We start from the raw sequence: 19,007 nt of genomic DNA, 5'->3' as shown, positions 1-19,007 counted from the left end.
CTATCTGTGAAGAAAAGGAAGAGAGTTATCTTTGAAATCTGGAATGATATTTATCTCTCAACCAGTTCACAAAAACAGATTATCTGCTTATTATCACATTGCTATTTGTGGAAGTTTGCATATTGACTACTGCATTTTCTACTTTACAACAAATAAGTATAACAAAAAGTACTGTTTCTTTTATACTTTCATGGGATGTAGATGTTAATGGCAAGGCCAGCATTTGCTGCCTACCCCTTCCTGAACTCTCTCTGAGTGCCCTTCTCAGAAAGCAGTGAAGGATCAACCACATTGCTGTGGGCATGGGGTCACATGCAGGTCAGACCACGTGATGATGGCAGATTGGGGCGGCACAGTGGCACACAGTGGTTAGCACCGCTGTCTCACAGCACCAGTGACCTGGATTCAATTCCTGGCTTGGGTCGCTGTCTGTGCAGAGTCTGCGTGCTCTCCCCGTGTCTGCGTGGGTTTCCTCCAGGTGCTCTGGGTTCCTCCCACAGTCCAAAAAATGTGCTGGTTAGGTGCGTTGGCCGTATTAAATTCTCCCTCAGTGTACCCGAACAGACGCCAGAGTATGGCAACTAAGGAATTTTCACAGTAACTTCATTGCAGTGTCAATGTAAGCCTACTTCATAGAATCATAGAATTCCTACAGTGCAGAAGGAGGCCATTTGGCCCATCAAGTCTGCACTGACCCAGACAATCCCACCAGGATCCATCCCTGCAATCCTACATATTTACTCTGCTAATCTCTCTGACCCTAAGGGGGAATTTAGGATGGGTAATCAACCTAACCCACACATCTTTGGACATGAGAGAAAACGGGAGCACCCGGAGGAAACCCATGGCACAGGGCACTTGTACACTAATAAATAAAGAAAAGATTTCCTACCATACAGGACATTAGTGAACTAGATGGGCTTTTGCATCAGTTTCATGATAACCATTACCAAGGTGAGCTTCAATTCCAGACTTTAAATAAATTAATTTAACATAAATTCCACAAGCTGCCATCTTGAAATTTGAACCCACATCCCCAGAGCACTGGCCTGGACTTCTGGATTACTTGTCCAGTGATATTACATCCTCATTGCCCCTTAATTAGCTGTAACTCACTTTACTGTGATTTGATTTGATTTGATTTATTGTTGTCACATGTACAGTCAACGTACAGTCAGAAGTATTGTTTCTTGTGCGCTATACAGACAAAGCATACCGTTCATAGAGAAGAAAAGGAGAAAGTGCAGTTTGTAGTGTTACAGTCATAGCTAGGGTGTAGAGAAAGATCAACTTAATGCAAGATAAATCTATTCAAAAGTCTGACAGCAGCAGGGAAGAAGCTGTCCTTGAGTCAGTTGGTACGTGACTTCAGAATTTTGTATCTTTTTCCCGATGGAAGAAGTTGGAAGAGAGAATATCCGGAGTAGTGGGGTGCTTAATTATGCTGGCTGCTTTGCCGAGGCAGTGGGAAGTGTAGACAGAGTCAGTGGATGGGAGGCTGGCTTGCGTGATGATGGTGACTGGTGGTCCTGAAAAGCCCTGTATAAATGCAAGTCTTTCTTTAGTTGCTGCTTTTCTGATTAATCTTTGTAATGCTGGAAGTTTTAATGCAGCTGTTTTTAGCATTACTGCTTCATAGATAGATAGGATCTAACTCAGAACATCTTTATCATTCAATCATAGCAGAAAATTGTCCAATCAGTTTGTCAAATCAATGGCAATGTTTTTTTCCTCCCCGAGACACATAGTCTAATCTCACTCTCAAAATCAAGTCACCATAACTTTTAACATTCCTCTTTCTCAAGTAACTTGTTTATTTCCCTTTTAAAAATAGCTTTGAGATGTCCAAATTTAAAAAGGTTGCTTCTGGCTCGTAGAAAGGAGTCTTGTTGATCCCTATTAATGTCAAAAATGGCAACGTGGGTTTAAACTTCATATTTGTGGTCTATCAAGTCTCCACGTCATCAACATATTCATGGTGGCACACTGATTAGCATTGCTGCCTCACAGCGCCAGCGACCCGGGTTCATTTTGTGCCTCGGGTGACTATCTGTGTGGAGTTTGCACATTCTCCCTCTGTCTGCGTGGGTTTCCTCCCATAGCCCAAAGATGTGCAGGTTAGGTGGATTGGCCATGCTAAATTGCTGTTTAATGTTGGGGGGGACTAGCTAGGGTAAATATGTGGGGTTACAGGGATAGGGCCAGGGTGGGATTGTTGTCGGTGCGGGCTCGATGGGCTGAATGGCCTCCTTCCGCACTGTCGGGATTCCATTCTTCTATTCTATTGTTGACGCCTATTAACATTAGAAAAGAGAAAACATCATAGAATTCCAAACCATCTTTTCGGTGTGGTTAAATGCTATATAAGCTGTGATTTAGCTGAAGCTATCTTGCCAATGACTCACAAGGACTTTAATATAAAATCTAAGCTGACATTTTAGAGCATGTACTAAGGGAGTGCTACACTTTAAACAGATGCGCTGTTAAACCTACGCCTTGCACAAACTCTGAGCTAGATGTGAAAACTTCCTGTGGCACTTTTTCAGGAAGAAGCAGGATGTCTTGGGCAATATTTAACCCTCAAGCAATACCCAAAATATTTATTCATTGCTTGTTGTTGATGCCAACTTTGCAAAGGTGTGCTGCGTTTCCTACGTTCCAACAGTGATTACATTTCAAAAGACACAATCACAATTACCATCATTGCCAGTAACAAAGAACAAAAAAAAAATTACAGCACAGGAACAGGCCCTTCGTCCCTCCAAGCCTGCACCTACCATGCTGCCCTACTAAACTAAAACCCCCTAACCTTCCGGGGACCGTATTCCTCTATTTGGTAGTAATGTAACTGGACAGTGGTGTCGATGGAGACTTGGTTCTTTTCTCACTGGAATGACGGACGTTGAGGGGCCACCCGTTAGAAGTCTACAAGATTATAAGGGGTATGGATAAAGTGGATAGTCAGAAGCTTTTTCCCAGGGCGGAAGAGTCAATTACTATGGGGTATAAGTTTAAGGTGCAAGGGTCAAGGTTTAAAGGAGATGTACGAGGCAAGTTTTTTACAACGAGGATGGTGGGTGCCTGGAACTTCAGGCTTGGAGGGCCGAAGGGCCTGTTCCTGTGCTGTAATTTTCTTTGTTCTTTGACATTATCACTATTGTCCAGTGCATTGCCACCATTGTCCAGAAACATTACCACCATTGTCCAGTGGAATTACCACCATTGTCCAGTGGAATTACCACCATTGTCCAGTGGAATTACCACCATTATCCAGTAGAATTACCACCATTGTCCAGTGGAATTATCACCATTGTCCAGTGACATTACCACCATTGTCCAGTGGAATTACCACCATTATCCAGTGAAATTACCACCATTGTCCAGTGGCATTACCACCATTGATGTGGCCACGTCAGCACAGGACTGGGGTAAACACAGTAATAAGTCTCACAACACCAGGTTAAAGTCCAACAGATTTATTTGGTGGTAAACGCCACGAGCTTTCGGAGCACTGTTCCTTTGTCAGGTGAGTGGAGAGTTCTCTCCGCTCCGCTGCTTGCTTGATGAAGGAACAGCATTCTGAAGGGTAGTGGTGTTTGCTACCAAATAAACCTATTGGACTTTAACCTGGTGTTGTGAGACTTCTTACTGTGATTACCACCATTGTCCAGGGATATTATCACATTGCTCAGGGAGATCATCCCAATGCCACCATTCCCCCCCCACCCCCCTGAATAAACGATTAATGGCTCACTGGCTGTGTAGTGAGTGACTGATCAGTGCTGATGGAGCGGAGCGGGGGGCTGCACACTTCCAGCTGCTGCAGAGGAGTGGAGCCTGGGCCTGGGTTGCCATGGAGACCGGGCGCAGCAGACCGGAAGCGGGTCTTGCGGCCGAGAGGAAATGACGTCACGGAGCCGGCCGCCCCGCCTTCCCCCGGAGCCACCGCGCAGGCGCAGTAGCCCGAGAGGGGGATGATGGCGGAGTGTTGTCCGGGTGCCCCGGCCCTGCCGTATCTGTGAGGGGGCCGCCGCCCAGCGCAGCTTCAGGCCGAAACGTAAGGGAGTGTCGGCTCGGTGGCGCGTTTGTAACTGGGTGGCTTGCTTTGTGAGGCGCGGGGGGGTATGCAAACCGTGGGTGCAGCAGCTGCTGTTGTGCCTGGGAGTTGGATTGGGCCTACTCCCCTCATCAGTCCATTCAATAGGACAGGCAGGCCCTTGATATCCCCCTCCCCACTGTCTGCAGGTCACTAGTTCAGTAGGGCATTGCAGTGCTTTATATCTTCCCCACTCTTTGCAGGTCGATAGGAAAGTTAAGTCCTTTAAAGTCTATTTATTAGCCTTCCCAAGTAAGGCTTACATTAACACTGCAATGAAGTTACACTCTGGCGCCTGTTTGGGTACAGTGAGGGAGAATTTGAAGTTTGTTTATTTGTGTCACAAGTAGGCTTACGTTAACACTGCAATGAAGTTACTGTCAAACTCCCTTACTTGCCACAATCCAGCACCTGTTTAGGTACACTGAGGGAGAATTTAAAGTTTATTTATTTGCATCACAAGTAGACTTACATTAACACGATAATGAAATTACTGCAAAAAACCCCCAGTTGCCACACTCTAGTGCCTGTTCAGGTAGACTGAGGGAGAATTTCACATAGCCAATGCACCTAACCAGCATGTCCTTTGGACTGTGGGAGGAAACCCACTCAGACATGGGGAGAATGTGCAAGCTCCATATAGACAGTGACCCAAACCAGGAATCGAACCTGGATCCTTGCCGTTGTGAGGCTTCAGTCCTAACTACTGTGCTGCCCTTGTCTTGCTGATTAGGATTAAGGGGTGTTTAATGGGATTATTTTTACTTATTGGTGTTGCAAGTAGCCTTGTATTAATGCTGTAATGAAGCTACTGTGAAAATCCCCTAGTCGTCACATTCGAGTGCCTGTTTGGATACACTGAGGGAGAATTTAGCATAGCCAATGCACTTAACCAACACGTCTTGTGGACTGGGAGGAAACTGGAGCGCCCAGAGGAAACCCACAGAGAACGTGCAGACTCTGCACAAACAGTGACCCAAGCCGGGAATCGAACCTGGGGCTGTGGGCCAACATTGCTAACCACTGTGGTGCCCTTGTCTCACTGATTAGGATCAAGGATCAATGTTTAATGGGATTAAGTATTTATTTGTGTCACAAGTAACCTCATTTTAACACTGCAATGAAGCTACTGTGAAAATCCCCTAGCTGCCATACTCTGGCACCTGTTTGGGTCCACTTGAGGGAGAATTCAGCATAGCCAATGAACCTAATCATGTCTTTCAGACCCACCCTTTGCAGGTCACTGATTAATTACCGCCCATCAGTTCATTCTCCAATTATAGCCTTCTCCAATCTTCAAATAAAAGCAAAATGTGTGGAGGCTGGAAATCTGAAATAAGAACAGAAGGTGCTGAAAATATTCTGCTGGTCTGGCAGCCTCTTGGGGAAAAAACAAGAACTAAAGCTTCAAATCCAGTATGACTTATTCAGAATCTCAAATATCTAGAATCTTTAATCCTTCTCGGCCTCTGTGGAGTGGCTGGTGTTATTATTACTTCCAAAAGTATTAGACTGGACGTTGCATTAAATTTTTATTTCTAGCTTAGTAAAGTGTTGGAAGTATTCAGCATCTGTGGGGAGAGGAAACAATTAACTCTTTAAGTCCAATATGACTTATTTAGAATCTTTAATCCTTTCCAGCCTCTATGGAGTAACTGGTGCTATTACTTCCAAAAGCTTCAGACTTGATATTGCATTAAATTGTTTTTTTAGCCTCAGCAATATGCTGGAAATATTCAGGTCTGGCAGCGTCTGTGGGGAGAAAAAAACAAGAGTCTAGAGTCTAATGAGTTATTCAGAACCAAGAGTAAACTTATTGACAATCCTTAATCCTTCCCAGCCTTCATGGAGTAACTGGTTTTACCCACAGTGCGAAAGACGTGCTAGGTAGGTGCGTCGTCTATGCTAAATTCTCTAGGGGGTTTTCACAGTAACTTCATTGCATTGCTAATATAAGCTTACTTTTGTCACTAGTAAATAAACTTTAACTTTCAAACTTTAAAAATATTAGACAGGACGTTGCATTAAGTTTGTATTTCTAGCCTCAGTAAAGTGTTGGAAATACTCAGCAGGTCTAGCAGCATCTGTGGGGAGAGAAAACGAGCTTTGAGTCCAATATGACTTTATTTGATCAATTATTGTTGCATGTATTAGTGTACAGTGAAAGTATTGTTTCTTGAGTGCAACGCAGACAACTCATACCGTTCATAGAGAAGGAGAGGGTGCAGAATGTGATGATATCATAGCTGGGGTGTAGAGAAAGGCCCATTCTAAAGTCTGATGGCAGCAGAGATAAAGCTGTTAGAGTATTGTTAGAGAGTTTAATATAGTTAGAGTAGAGTTTTTAAAGTATAGAACAAGATCAAAAGACAGAATTAGAGACTATGCTGGGGACAGCTCACAAGAAGTTGCCATCTCATCACATACTTATTGGGATTCAAGAGTAATCTTTTCTAGAATCATTAATCCTTCTCAGCCTCTGGAGTAACTGGTGCTGCTATCACTTCCAAAAGTATTAGAATGGGTACTGCATTAAGTCCCCCGCACCCCTGTTTCTCTTCTCCCCTCCTCCTCCCCCTGCCTCCAATTATGGCCTCAGTGATGTGTTGGGAATACTCAGCCAGTCGTGCAGCAGGTGTGGAGAGAGAAACAAGAGTAGAAATTTTGTGTACTTTGTTGAAACTGCAATATTTTGCTTTCACCTCCATCTCAGAGCCTTTGAATTTAGACAAGTTCAAACAGGCCACTTTGGTGTTGACTTTGGGAGAGGTGGTTTTCGCTATGGGAGGGAGAAATGCTCATACATGTGTTTCAATCCTTATTTAGAATTTGCTCACTTGCTGTTTCTCTTTGATGTGAGGACACAGGACCAGTATTGTCTACTCCAGGGAGGTGCAATGGTACTGTTAACTGGCCTAATAAACCAGAGGCCCAGTTTACATTTTGGGAATACCAGTTCAAATCCCACAAGGTCAGCTGATGAAATTTAAGTTCAATTAATAGGTTTGGAATTGAAAGCTAGTCCCAGTGATCATGAAACTATCATCAATTATTGTTTTTAAAAAAAATTTTGTTCACAATGCCTTTGAGGGACTGAAACTGACTTGACAGACTGGATAGCAGGCCTAGAGGGCACAGCCTCAAGATAAGGGGGGGGGGGGTGCAGTTTAGATCAGAGTTGAAGAACTTCTTCACTCAAAGGGTGGTGAATCTCTGGAATTCTCTGCCTGTTGAAGTGGTGGAGGCTACCTCGCTAAGTATATTTAAGTCACGGGTAGATAGGTTTTTGATAGACAAGGGAATTAAGGGTTATGGGGAGAAAGCGGGAAAGTGGAACTGATCCACTTCAGATCAGCCATAATCGTATTGAATGGCGGGGCAGGCTCGAAGGGCTAGATGGCCTACTCCTATTTCTTATGTTCTTGCATGGCAATTTATTTGGCCCTTAACTGTCCACTGAAAAGCCATTCAGTTCAAGGCCAATTAGGAATGACCAACAACTGCTGGCCTTGTCAGTGAAGCCTGCAACCTATGAAAGAACAAAAAAAAAGTCTGCCGCAGTCACAAGACTGGATGCTGTGTTTTTAGCCTCCAATGTTCACAGCTTAACATAACTCCTCTGTAGTTCTGAATACAAATTAGTTCATTTGGGGTTTGGAAATGATTTAATATGAAAGTTTAACGACAGTATTTTTGCTTGATTTTGCTCCTTCACCTTTTTTGAACTGGTCTCCTTCATAAAATGTCTTCCAGTAACCTGCTGTACGTCCATTATTCATGTGAGTTAGGCACAAAGTAGTGGGGAACTATTTGACTGTCGTGGTGTCACAATTCAAGTTCACCCACTGTCTTCACTTGAGGTACTCACTTCCAATAGCAAGCGTGCTCTGAAATGAGAAATGTGGAAATTATACCTGGCAAGCTGGAGGGAGTGAACTAGTTGCAGCTCCCACTTCTACTTTAAACCAACTAATTCAGCATAGATCACATCAAATGTCAAAATTTCCTGGTTGACATGGTTTACCTATTAGGTACATTATAATGCTGAAAAATGGGTGGCACAGTGGTTAACTCTGCTACCTCATAGCGCCGGGGACCTGCATTTAATTCCTGTCTCAGGTCATTCCTATGTGGAGTTTGCAGGTTCTCCCTGTATCTGCATGGATTTCCTCTGGGTGCTCTGGTTTCCTCCCACAATCCAAAATATGTGCTGGTTAAGGTGCATTGACCCAAACAGGCACTGGCGTGTGGCAACTAGGGGAATTTCACACAACTTTATTGCAGTGTTAATGTAACCTTTTGACTAATAAATTTTACTATTGTTGAGATGCATTTTTTGATCAATGAAGCTTAGTTGCAAAAAAAACTGCTTTGAAATGATATGTTTTTAATTATAAGTTAAAATTATTTTAATTTAAATATGTTAATTAAAGGTGTTATTATGCAGCACTATTAAATGTCACAAAGTATTTCATCTCTTAATTTTTGCACCATCAGCAAGAAAAAAGGTATAAGATAGCAGAGTTGGAAATCAGCGCAAAGATTACTTGATGCTTTTGCTATAACACTGATTTTTATTTTTGATGCGTGGTTAGCACTGCTCCCTCTCAGCGCCAGGGACCCGGATCTGATTCCCGGCTTGGGTCACTGTGAACTTACTGCATTCTCCCCATGTCTGTGTGGGTTTCCCCCGAGTGCTCCAGTTTCCTCCCACAGTCCAGAGATGTGTGGGTTAGGTGGATTGGCCATGCTAAATTGTTCCTTAGTGTCAGGGGGACTAGCTAGAGTAAATGTATGGGGTTATGGGATAGGGCCTGGGTGGGATTGTGATTGGTGCAGACTCGATGGGCCAAATGGCCTCCTTCTGCATGTAGAGATTCTGAGAAATACAGTGTCTGCTAATAGCTCGGAGATCAACTTAAAAAATTAAAACATATAATTGATTCATTCTGCATCTTTTTGTTTCCTTGATTCTTTTAGTTATGCTGTAGAGGATGGCTGTAAATTGGATTGGAAGTCTTGTTTCTATTAACTGTGGAGAGACACTTGGAGTGTATCAGGGCAAAATTTCTGCTGTGGATCAAGGCAGTCAGACAATCTCTCTAACACAACCTTTCCGCAATGGAGTGAAGTGTTCAGTTCCTGAGTTAACTTTTAGGTAAGTGTTCTTGCTTCAATAAAGTAACCATGTCAACTAATTGTGACTTTCAAATGTAATGTAACGAGAATATGAACTTCAACTATAAGCACCCATCAGTGCGATTATGGATCTTGGGTCACGTTTGGAGAACGTTTCTGAGCTATTAGACACTTACGGACGATTGTGTAAATTGGGAATTTGCACAGGTGGGTGCCTTTCAGTTTTCTCATTCACCATTGGCTGGGTATGTAACAGGTTACCCATTGGTCCTTGCTGTGGCCTGAGAGCTTTCAGATGGGCGACACAGTGGTTAGTGCTGCTTTCTCTCAGCACCAGGGACCCGGGTTAAGTTCCGGTCTCGGGTCACTGCCTGTGTGGAGTTTAAGAACATAAGAAATAAGAACATAAGTACGAGCAGGAGTAGGCCATCTAGCCCTTCGAGCCTGCCCTGCCATTCAATAAGATCATGGCTGATCTGAAGTGGATCAGTTCCACTTTCCTGCTTTCTCCCCATAACCCTTAATTCCCTTGTCTATCAAAAACCTATCTACCCGTGACTTAAATATATTTAGCGAGGTAGCCTCCACCACTTCAACAGGCAGAGAATTCCAGAGATTCACCACGCTTTGAGTGAAGAAGTTCCCCCTCAACTCCGTTGTAAACTGCATTCCCCCCCTTATTTTGAGGCTGTGCCCTCTAGTTCTGCTTCCTGTCTAAGCAGGAAGAATCTCTCTACCTCTACCCTATCCATCCGTTTCATTATCTTATACGTCTCTATAAGATCTCCCCTCATCCTTCTAAACTCCAACGAGTACAGACCCAGTCTATTTAGTCTCTCTTCATAGAAGAAACCCCTCATCTCCGGTATCAGCCTAGTGAACCTCCTCTGCACTCCCTCCAAGGCCAATTTCCTTGCGCAAGCGCAGCAACCAAAACTGCACACAGTACTCCAGCTGTGGCTTCACCCATACCCTGTCCAGTTGCAGCAAGAACTCCCTACTTTTATATTCTATCCCCCTCGCTATAAAGGCCAGCATTCCATTTGCCTTCTTGATCACCTGCTGCAACTGCAGACTGGGTTTTTGTGACTCGTGCACAAGGACCCCCAGGTCCCTCTGCACCGTAGCATGCTGCAGCTTTTCGCCCTTTAAATAGTAATCCTTCCTACTATTATTTCTGCCAGAGTGGATAACCTCACACTTGCTAACATTATATTCCATCTGCCAGGTCCTCGCCCACTCGCTCAGCCTATCCAGATCCTTCTGCAGACTTTCCACACCCTCCACGCAATTTGCTTTTCCACTCATCTTTGTGTCATCAGCAAATTTCGTCGCCCTACACTCAGCCCCCTCCTCCAGATCATCTATATAAATGGTAAATAGCTGAGGCCCCAGCTCCGATCCCTGCGGTACTTCACTAGTCACCAACCGCCAATCAGAATAGCACCCATTGATACCAACTCTCTGCTTCCTATTAGACAACCAATCCTCTATCCACGCTAACACCTTACCCCCAACTCCATGCGCCCTATCCTTCTGTAGCAACCTTTTATGAGGCACCTTATCAAATGCCTTTTGAAAATCTAAAAACACCACATCCGCAGGTTCCCCTGTGTCTACCGCACTAGTCACATCCTCATAGAAATCCAATAAATTTGTCAAACACGACTTCCCCTTAACGAAGGTTCGTGCATGTTCTCTCCATGTCTGTGTTGGGTTTTCTCCCGCAGTCCAGAGATGTGTGTGTTAGGTTGCTTGGCCATGCTAAATTACCCCTTAGTGTCCCAGGGTGTGCAGGTTAGGTGGATCAGCCATGGCAAATGCATGGGGTTATGGGAAGGGGAGGGAGCCCAATATTGGCCACGGTTGTGTTGAATGGTGGAGCAGGTTAGACAGGCTGAATGGTCTCCTGTCGGGTGGATGGCCTGCCGTGTAGTACCTCACCAGGCAGCCAGCAACCCCAGATGGACTGCTGTTCGGTACAGACTCAATGGACCGAATGGCTGCCTTCTGAACTGTAGGGATTCTATGGAGTCTAAATATATATTTTGCCTTTACGATTCCCAGTTCTTGTAGGGTTGCTGGTATTTACTAAAGCCATGTGATCAAAGATGCATCACAGATTTTATCACCAGCCTTGTATTTGCCAGATCCTTGTTCAAATATAAAGGCCGGCAGGTTAATTAGAACAGCCACCAATTTGGCAGAATCACATTGATAATGGTTTGTATCAGATTCCTTGATATTCAGTTGTGCATCAAAAGCCTTGAGTTAATGAAGGTGCAGGTCTGTAATATTCAGGCTGTTGTTAAGCAATGATGTTTACTATGACAAGATGAATGGAGAGCCGATTCTTCATCTAACGAGATGTCTTGATGTTGATATTTTTCAAATCACTTGCCCTCATGCAAATTATCATCTCTCATATGCAGCCAAGTAGTGTTTCTCCATAGTTTTGGTGGTTAATTGACTGGCTCAACTTCCTTCGCTCACCTAAATAAGGATGTTTGAATGTCTCCAGGCATCCCACCTATTCATTAGAGCATTATAATTAATGCCTTCAGACATTAATTATTCTTTCCCAGGAATAAAAGATTGTGATTAACCTCAAGTTCTTCAGTTGTCAGGATTTGTTTCAGACATTGGCTGATGAAGCAGCTATTTAATTTTTAAATGTTTAGCCTCATTTAATGAGATTTGCATTTTCAGTGGAGCAGCTCTGTGCGTTGGCAGAAATCCGTTTTCAGATAGGGGTACGTGGACGTGTATTAGTTTGAAAACAGCCTGCTTTGTTCAAGCGGTTTATTGTTTATTTTCCAATGAGGTGTAGGTTGAATTTTATTTGCTTGCCTTGTTGACACATTTGGCCTGCTGACCCAGTGATTAGCGCTGCTGCTTCACAGCGCTAAGGATGTGAGTTTAATTCCAGCCTCGGGCCACTCTCTGTGTGGTGGTTTGCACATTCTCCCCATGTCTGTATGGGTTTTCCTCCAGGTGCTCCGGTTTCCTCCCACAGTCCAAAATTATTTGGGTTAGATTGATTGGCCATGATCAATTGACCTAGTGTCAGGGGGATTAGCAGGGTGAATATTTGGGGTTACGGGTGGGATTGTGATCGGTGCAGGCTCAATGGGCCAAATGGCTGCGTCCTGCACCAATCTCATTAAATCCCTGTTGGATTATTGATCCCCCTCATAATTTTAAAGACTTCCATTGGGACACCCTTAAGTCTTCTCTTTTCTAGAGAAAAGCAGCCCCAGCCTTTTCTGAGGGTTAAATGCTCTCAGTTCAGGGATTATTCTTGATTTATTCCCTTTCCTCCTTCAAAGTATTGATTTGATTTGCATGCCATCCCTTTGCAGTCTCCTTTGTAAAAATGTTGTCTCCTCTGTCCTAAATAATTTTTTGAATCTCTTTGTCTTTTCATTCCAGACAACTGAGACCAGTTTTTGTTTGGTCTTCTCTGCCTCTCTATCACTTCAAAATTTTAAAGGTCTCTGTTAACTGAAGCATGGTGTTGTCAGTGCACCCATTTAGCATCAGAGTTGACCTGTGTTGCCTACAGTAGAAAGGCCAAGTGCATTTTTTCAGGTGAAACTGGGTTAGAGGCAAGTGGATAATTGAGCCAGGGATTGTAGATGCAATATTGAAGTTTCACATTCTGTCAATTGATTTGCTTCCTGTGCCTTAAATTGCACCAAATCCTGTTCGCTGACCTATATTGACTCAGGGTCAAGCAACAACTTGCTTTAAGAGTTCTCATCCTTGTATTCTTATCCCTCCCTATTTCCATAATTTTCTACACCAGAATCATCTTAAGATACCTGTACTCCTATAATATTCATGTATTGTGCTGACTTAAATCCCTTTTTGGATAAGGCACTCACGAATGTCCTAATTTGAGCCACAAAATACAGTTACTGCCAAAATTCAGCCATAATGAGAAGGTATGGTGGCACAGCGGCCTCACAGCTTTAGTGATCTGGGTTCGATTCCCGCTTGGGTCACTGTCTGTGTGGAGTTTGCTCCCCGTGACTGTGTGGGTTTTCCTCCGGGTGCTCCGGTTTCCTCCCTCGGTCTAAAAATGTGCAGGTTAGGTGCATTAACCATGGTGAATTGCCCTTTAGTGCCCTGGGATGCGTAGGTTAGAGGAATTAGCAAAGTAAATATGTGAGGTTACAAGGATAGGGCCTAGGAAGGATTGTTATCGGTGCAGACTAAATGGCCTCCTGCTGCACTGTAGAGATTCTATAATTCTGGCTTCTTGAGCATCCCCAATTTTAGTCACTCCACCATCAGTGATTGCACCTTGGGTCCTAAACACTGTAATATACTCACTGCATCTCTCTGCTTTTCAACCTTGTTTTCCTCCTTTTAAACACTTCTTAAAATCAACTCTGGTGGAGTTTTTGGTCGTCAGATCTAATGTCTCCTGATGTAGATCAGTGTCAAGTTTTTTATAATGTTCTGTGGAGTGCCTTGGAACATTTTATCACATTGAAACTGTCAGGTGAATAAATGTTGCTTATCTAAAATAATTCTGTATTGTAGAGAAATATCAACCTTGTGACACTTTGGGAGGGACTTGGATGGCAAGCAGGTGATTTTCAGCAATATAGGCCGAGGCTCTGGCAGATGGAAAACGGTGGTGCTATAGCGTCACCACAAGCTGAGGATATAACTAAGTATCCATGATGTGGAGATGCCAGCATTAGACTAGGGTAGGTACAGTAAGAAGTCTCTCAACACCAGGTTAAAATCCAACAGGTTTATTTGGAATCACGAGCTTTCAGAGTGCTGATCCTTCATCAAGTGAGTGACTCACCTGTTGAAGGAACAGCGCTGCAAAAGCTCGTGATCCCAAATAAACCTGTTGGACTTCTTACGTAACTGAAATACGACAAGATTACATAGGCAGTTTCTCTATAACTGTGGACATATGAATTTATATTGAAGAAAGTCAACACAAAACTGTAAACAGGAAGTATGTTTTTACGTTAATAGAAATTTTATTGAAAAATGCTGTAAAATGCACATCAGCTAATAAGCTTTGATAATTTGTGCCGCAACCATCAGCAGTGGCTAGGCTCCACCAGTACGAGGAGGAAGAGAGATCACACAGGATTTGCAGGTCTTTGCTGCATAGCATCTGGATTAACACGTAATCTTTCTTTCCAACGTAATGGCACCAATTAATTTGGGTCAAGGTAAAGTCTCCATCATCCCAGATGATCATAGGCTGTGACTGGTGGTTAAAATTTGAGGTTCACTGTACCTCAGATCAGGGGCAAGGTTGAGAAGGCGGCATCTCCATGAATAGCCTCAGTCAGCATGGGAATTCAAAGAATCATAGAAACCCTACAGTGCAGAAGGAGGCCATTTGGCCCATCGAGTCTGCACTGACCACAATCCCACCCAGGCCCTACCCCCGTAGCCCCACACATTTACCCGCTAACCCCTCTAACCTACGCATCTCAGGACACTAAGGGGCAATTATAGCATAGCCAATCAACCTAAACTGCATATCTTTGAACCCATGCTATTGGTATCACTCAGCCTCAGTAACCAGCTGCCCAACCAAATAGACTAAACCGACCCCAGTTTAACCTTGCCTCTCACCTGAGGTATGGCGATCCTTGGGTTAAATCACTACCAGTCAGTGCTCTCCCTCACGGGAGAATGTTTATTGTTATCTGGGACTATGGTGACTTTACCTTCTACCTTTATTATTAGTTCAAATTGCTTTCTCTTACCTCGAACAAGCAAGGTTTATGATGGTACTGCAAGTAACTCTTTTCACAGTAGTAGTACAAGTATGTTTCTGGCTAATTGCATTCAAGTCTTCATGATCGTACTGATGTGGCTTGGGGCTTGCAAAAAGTAAACTGCAAAGAACCAGTGCAGTGTCAGCAATATTCTTGTGCAGATGTTGCTCCGACCCTTGCTATTTCTTGGTCTGAAGTTCTCTGAATTCTTCCCAAATGCTCTGCATGAATTTTGCTAAATTTGATCATTGACCTTTTGTGTTTAAATTTGAGTTCTTTCCAGGCGGGCATGACTTTTTGAAAAAAAATTGTTCCAGATGTCAAGCAGCAGAGATTTGAAACTTTGTCTGCAATACTGCGCTCATGTTTTAACAGCTGTTGAAGTTGGCAGACCAAAATATGGAGGAAAGAATCTTTGCTTGCACCAACATACCATGCATGCGAATGTCTTTATTACTGTGCTCTGTCTATATAGTACAGTGATGCAAAGAGGAATAATTGGAATGTGAGGCTGCCAGGAAAGCATGTTAAACTTGCTGCTGCAGGCTTATCACTGTCTAGTCTATTAGGAATTATACTTCGTGTTGTTTGTTTGCTAAACCCATTATTGTTTTGTATGTTCTGAGTGATTTTAAATTAATATTGATCTAATCATAGAATCAATGCCGAAGAAGGCCATTTGGCTCATTGAGCGCACACCGACAGCAATCCCATCCATACCCTATCCTTGTAACCCAAATATATACCCTAGCTAGCCCCCCTGACACTTACGGGCAATTTAGCATGGCCAGTCCACCTAATCTGCACGTCTTTGGAGTGTGGGAAGAAACCGGGGCACCTGAAGGAAACCCACACAGACACAGGGAATGCAGGCAGTCACCCAACGTCGGAATTGAACCTCGGTCCATGACGCTGAGAGGCAGCAGTGTTAATAATGCTAAGTGTAAATCAACCATATGATTTTTGATTGCAAAATAAAACTACAGTAAGTTTTTATTAGCGTTTATATCCCATTTCGCTGTATAGTTGTCCCATCTGTCAACAATGGTGAGGTGGTGGGAGCAGGTATGATAGCGGCAATTAAGGGGGAATCTAGATCAATGTATGAATAGGGCGGGAATGGAAGAATACGGACTCCGTAAGCGCATAAGGTTTTAACTTAGGCAGGCAGCATGATCATAGAATCCCCACAGTACAGGAGGAGGCCATTTGGCCCATCAAGTCTGTACCAATTACAATCCCACCCAGGCCCTATTCCGATAACCCCACACATTTAACCTGCTAATTCCCCTGACACTTGGGTCAATTTAGCATGGCCAGTCAACCTAACTCTCACGTCTTTGGACAATGGGAGGAAACTAGAGCACCCGGAAACCCATGCAGACATGGGGAAAACATGCAAACTCCACACACAGTGACATGGGGCCAGAATGAGCCTGGAGCCCAGGTGTTGAGGCAGCAGTGCTAACCACTATGCCACATGCTGCCCCACTGCAGGCTTGAAGGGCCGAAAGGCCTGTTCCTATGCTGTATTGTTCATATTCAGGGACCAAATCTGAAGCTGTGCGACTCCACTTTCTGTCTTATGTTTTTGCAGTGCAATTGATATCAAAGAGCTCAAGATATTGGACATCCCACATTCGCAGGGGAATGCTGGACTGGGCCAGACTTCCGTGTTCACGTCCACCAGTTTGTGTCACAATGCTTACTCATCTCAGAACGGTGGCGGCAAGGGCGTGAGGAAAGCAAATGTTCCGGGAAGTGCTCCACAAGCGATTCCACGGCGCGCGGAGCTCAAGGTTCAGGACCTGGTCACGTCACCCCAGCAGTATTCTAAAAGTTATGTAGACCGTCACCTGGATTCTGCCCTTACTCCATCTAAAGCGTTTCGTCGGAGGCACAATTCCTGTAAGTAGGTTGTGATGGGATATTTGTGGGTCACGTTGCAACGATGAAATGTTCTCACTTTGAATTTCAGACATTGTAGTTTTGGGAAATGTATTATCTGAAGAATGTTACCAGAATTATTCATCAATTTTGTTTGATAGTCCACCGTACATCTCGATGCACGAGTGGTGAACTGCTGTACTCATGATTTAAGAAGGCAAAAAATTGGAACGGTCAGAGATCTACAAGTAGATCTGTCTGCACTTCCCGCTGTCTCAGGCAAAGCAGCCAGCATAATTAAGGACCCCGTGCACCTGGACATTCTCTCTTCTGCCACCTTCCATCGGGGAAAAAGATAGAAAAGTCTGAGATCATGTACGAACCGACTCAAGAACAGCTTCCTCTCTGCTGCCATCAGACTTTTGAATGGACCTACCTTGCATTAAGTTGATCTTTCTCTACACCCTAGCTATGGCTGTAACACTACATTCTGCACTGTCCTTTTCTTCTCAATGAAGGTATGCTTTGCCTGTATGGCACGCAAGAAACAATACTTTTCACTGTATGCTTATACATGTGACAATAATAAATCAAATCAAAATAGATTCCCCTTTCAATGGATAATAGTGGGATTCTGAGGTTCTGGCATGGTTGTTACCAGAGCTGTATTAATAGTGGGCGGCACAGTGGTTAGCACTGCTGCCTCTCAGCACCAGGGACCTGTGTCACAAAGACCCAAAGGTTGTGAATGTAGCCCAATCCATCACGCAAACCAACCTTCCATCCATTGACTCTGTCTACACTTCCCGCTGCCTCAGAAAAGCATGGTGGCTCAATGGTTAGTACTGCTGCCTCACAGTGCCAGGAACCTGGGTTCGATTCCCGGCTTGGGTCACTGTCTCCGTGGAGTTTGCTTGTTCTCCACGTGTTTGCATGGGTTTCCTCTGGGTGCTCCCATTTCTTTCCACACCGCAGGTTATCATGGATTGGCCATGTTAAATTGCCCCTTAGTGCCCCAAGATACATAGGTTCGGGGAGATTAGCATGATTAATGTTTGGAGCTAGGAGTATAAGGCAAGGAGTGGGCCTGTTTGAGAGTGGTGCAGACTCGATGGGCCAAATGGCTACCTTCTGCACTGTAAGAATTCTGTGAACTAATGCTGAAATATATGTGAGGGGAATATTCTTGAAATATTGAAAGCTTCATGGCTGTCATTGCACAGTGCATAAACTATTACTCAATTTGCAGTCTTAAGTATTTCAAGCAAGAGCAATCATATAAACTTTGTTGGACCCATTTCTTGAACCAAGCCCAACCATAATCTGTAGCAAATTTGTTCAGGGTTTAGGCACACCACAATTCCATAGTAAATATTTTTACCGTAGTGCATTAAAAGCAGTGGTTTCTTAAGTGAAATTGGGTGCTTCAGATATGGTGGCACAAAGGTTAGCACTACTGCCTCAGCTCCAGGGATCTGGGTTTGATTCTGGCCTCGGGTCACTGTCTGTGTGGAATTTGCATGTTCTCCCCATGTCTACATGGGTTTCCTCTGGGTGCTCCAGTTTCCTCCCACACTCCAAAGATGTGCAGGCTGGATTGATGGCCATGCTAAATTGTCCTTTAATGCCCAAAGGTGTGAAGGTTAGGGTGGATGTCTGGGTGATATGCTCCGTCTGAGAGTTGGCGCAGACTTAATGGGCCAAATGGCCTCCTTTTATGAAGTCATCCACTTGTGGCGCTTATTCAGAGCAATAATGACCATTTAAGGCTTAACTTTTAATCTCTCCAAGTAGCAATGCCACTGGTTAGCAAGAAGAATTGTAAACCCTCTGAATCTTAAATCAGTAGCAAAATTAGCCCTTGTCTTTATTTGGATGTGTTTTTAGTTTGCTCCAAGAGTAGTTCTAAGATGAATAATTATTGAAAAATTGTCAGGGTGGCAAATGCCAAATTCTGATGACGATGTAAATGAAACAAGGAATTATCATATTTTAGTGATCTGTAAAGGAATTCACAATTCTGAACATTTTAGTGTACAAATAATTGCAATATGCTGTAAAATGCAGGCCTCTTTAATTTACTGAAGAAAAATACCAGGCTACTGCACCCTTAAATGTTG

General features: G+C 43.8%; 1 protein-coding gene across 1 annotated transcript in view; it reads left to right on the top strand.

The window, feature by feature from the left end:
* The first annotated feature begins 3,941 nt into the window (after positions 1-3,941).
* The window catches only part of edc3 (enhancer of mRNA decapping 3 homolog (S. cerevisiae)), a 132,063-nt gene continuing 116,997 nt past the window's right edge, over positions 3,942-19,007 (top strand). The window contains exons 1-3 of the mRNA XM_080215996.1: positions 3,942-4,057; positions 9,077-9,254; positions 16,598-16,908. Coding sequence (XP_080072122.1) covers positions 9,091-9,254; positions 16,598-16,908 — 475 coding nt within the window. The 5' untranslated portion in view covers positions 3,942-4,057; positions 9,077-9,090. The remainder of the gene's footprint in view (positions 4,058-9,076; positions 9,255-16,597; positions 16,909-19,007) is intronic.

The sequence above is a fragment of the Carcharhinus amblyrhynchos genome, chromosome 32 (genome assembly GCF_965287045.1).
Source record: "Carcharhinus amblyrhynchos chromosome 32, sCarAmb.v2.hapA, whole genome shotgun sequence".
Classification (NCBI taxonomy): Eukaryota; Metazoa; Chordata; class Chondrichthyes; order Carcharhiniformes; family Carcharhinidae; genus Carcharhinus; species Carcharhinus amblyrhynchos.
Note: the sequence above shows the minus strand (reverse complement) of the source record. Positions and strands in the feature narration are given on the sequence as shown.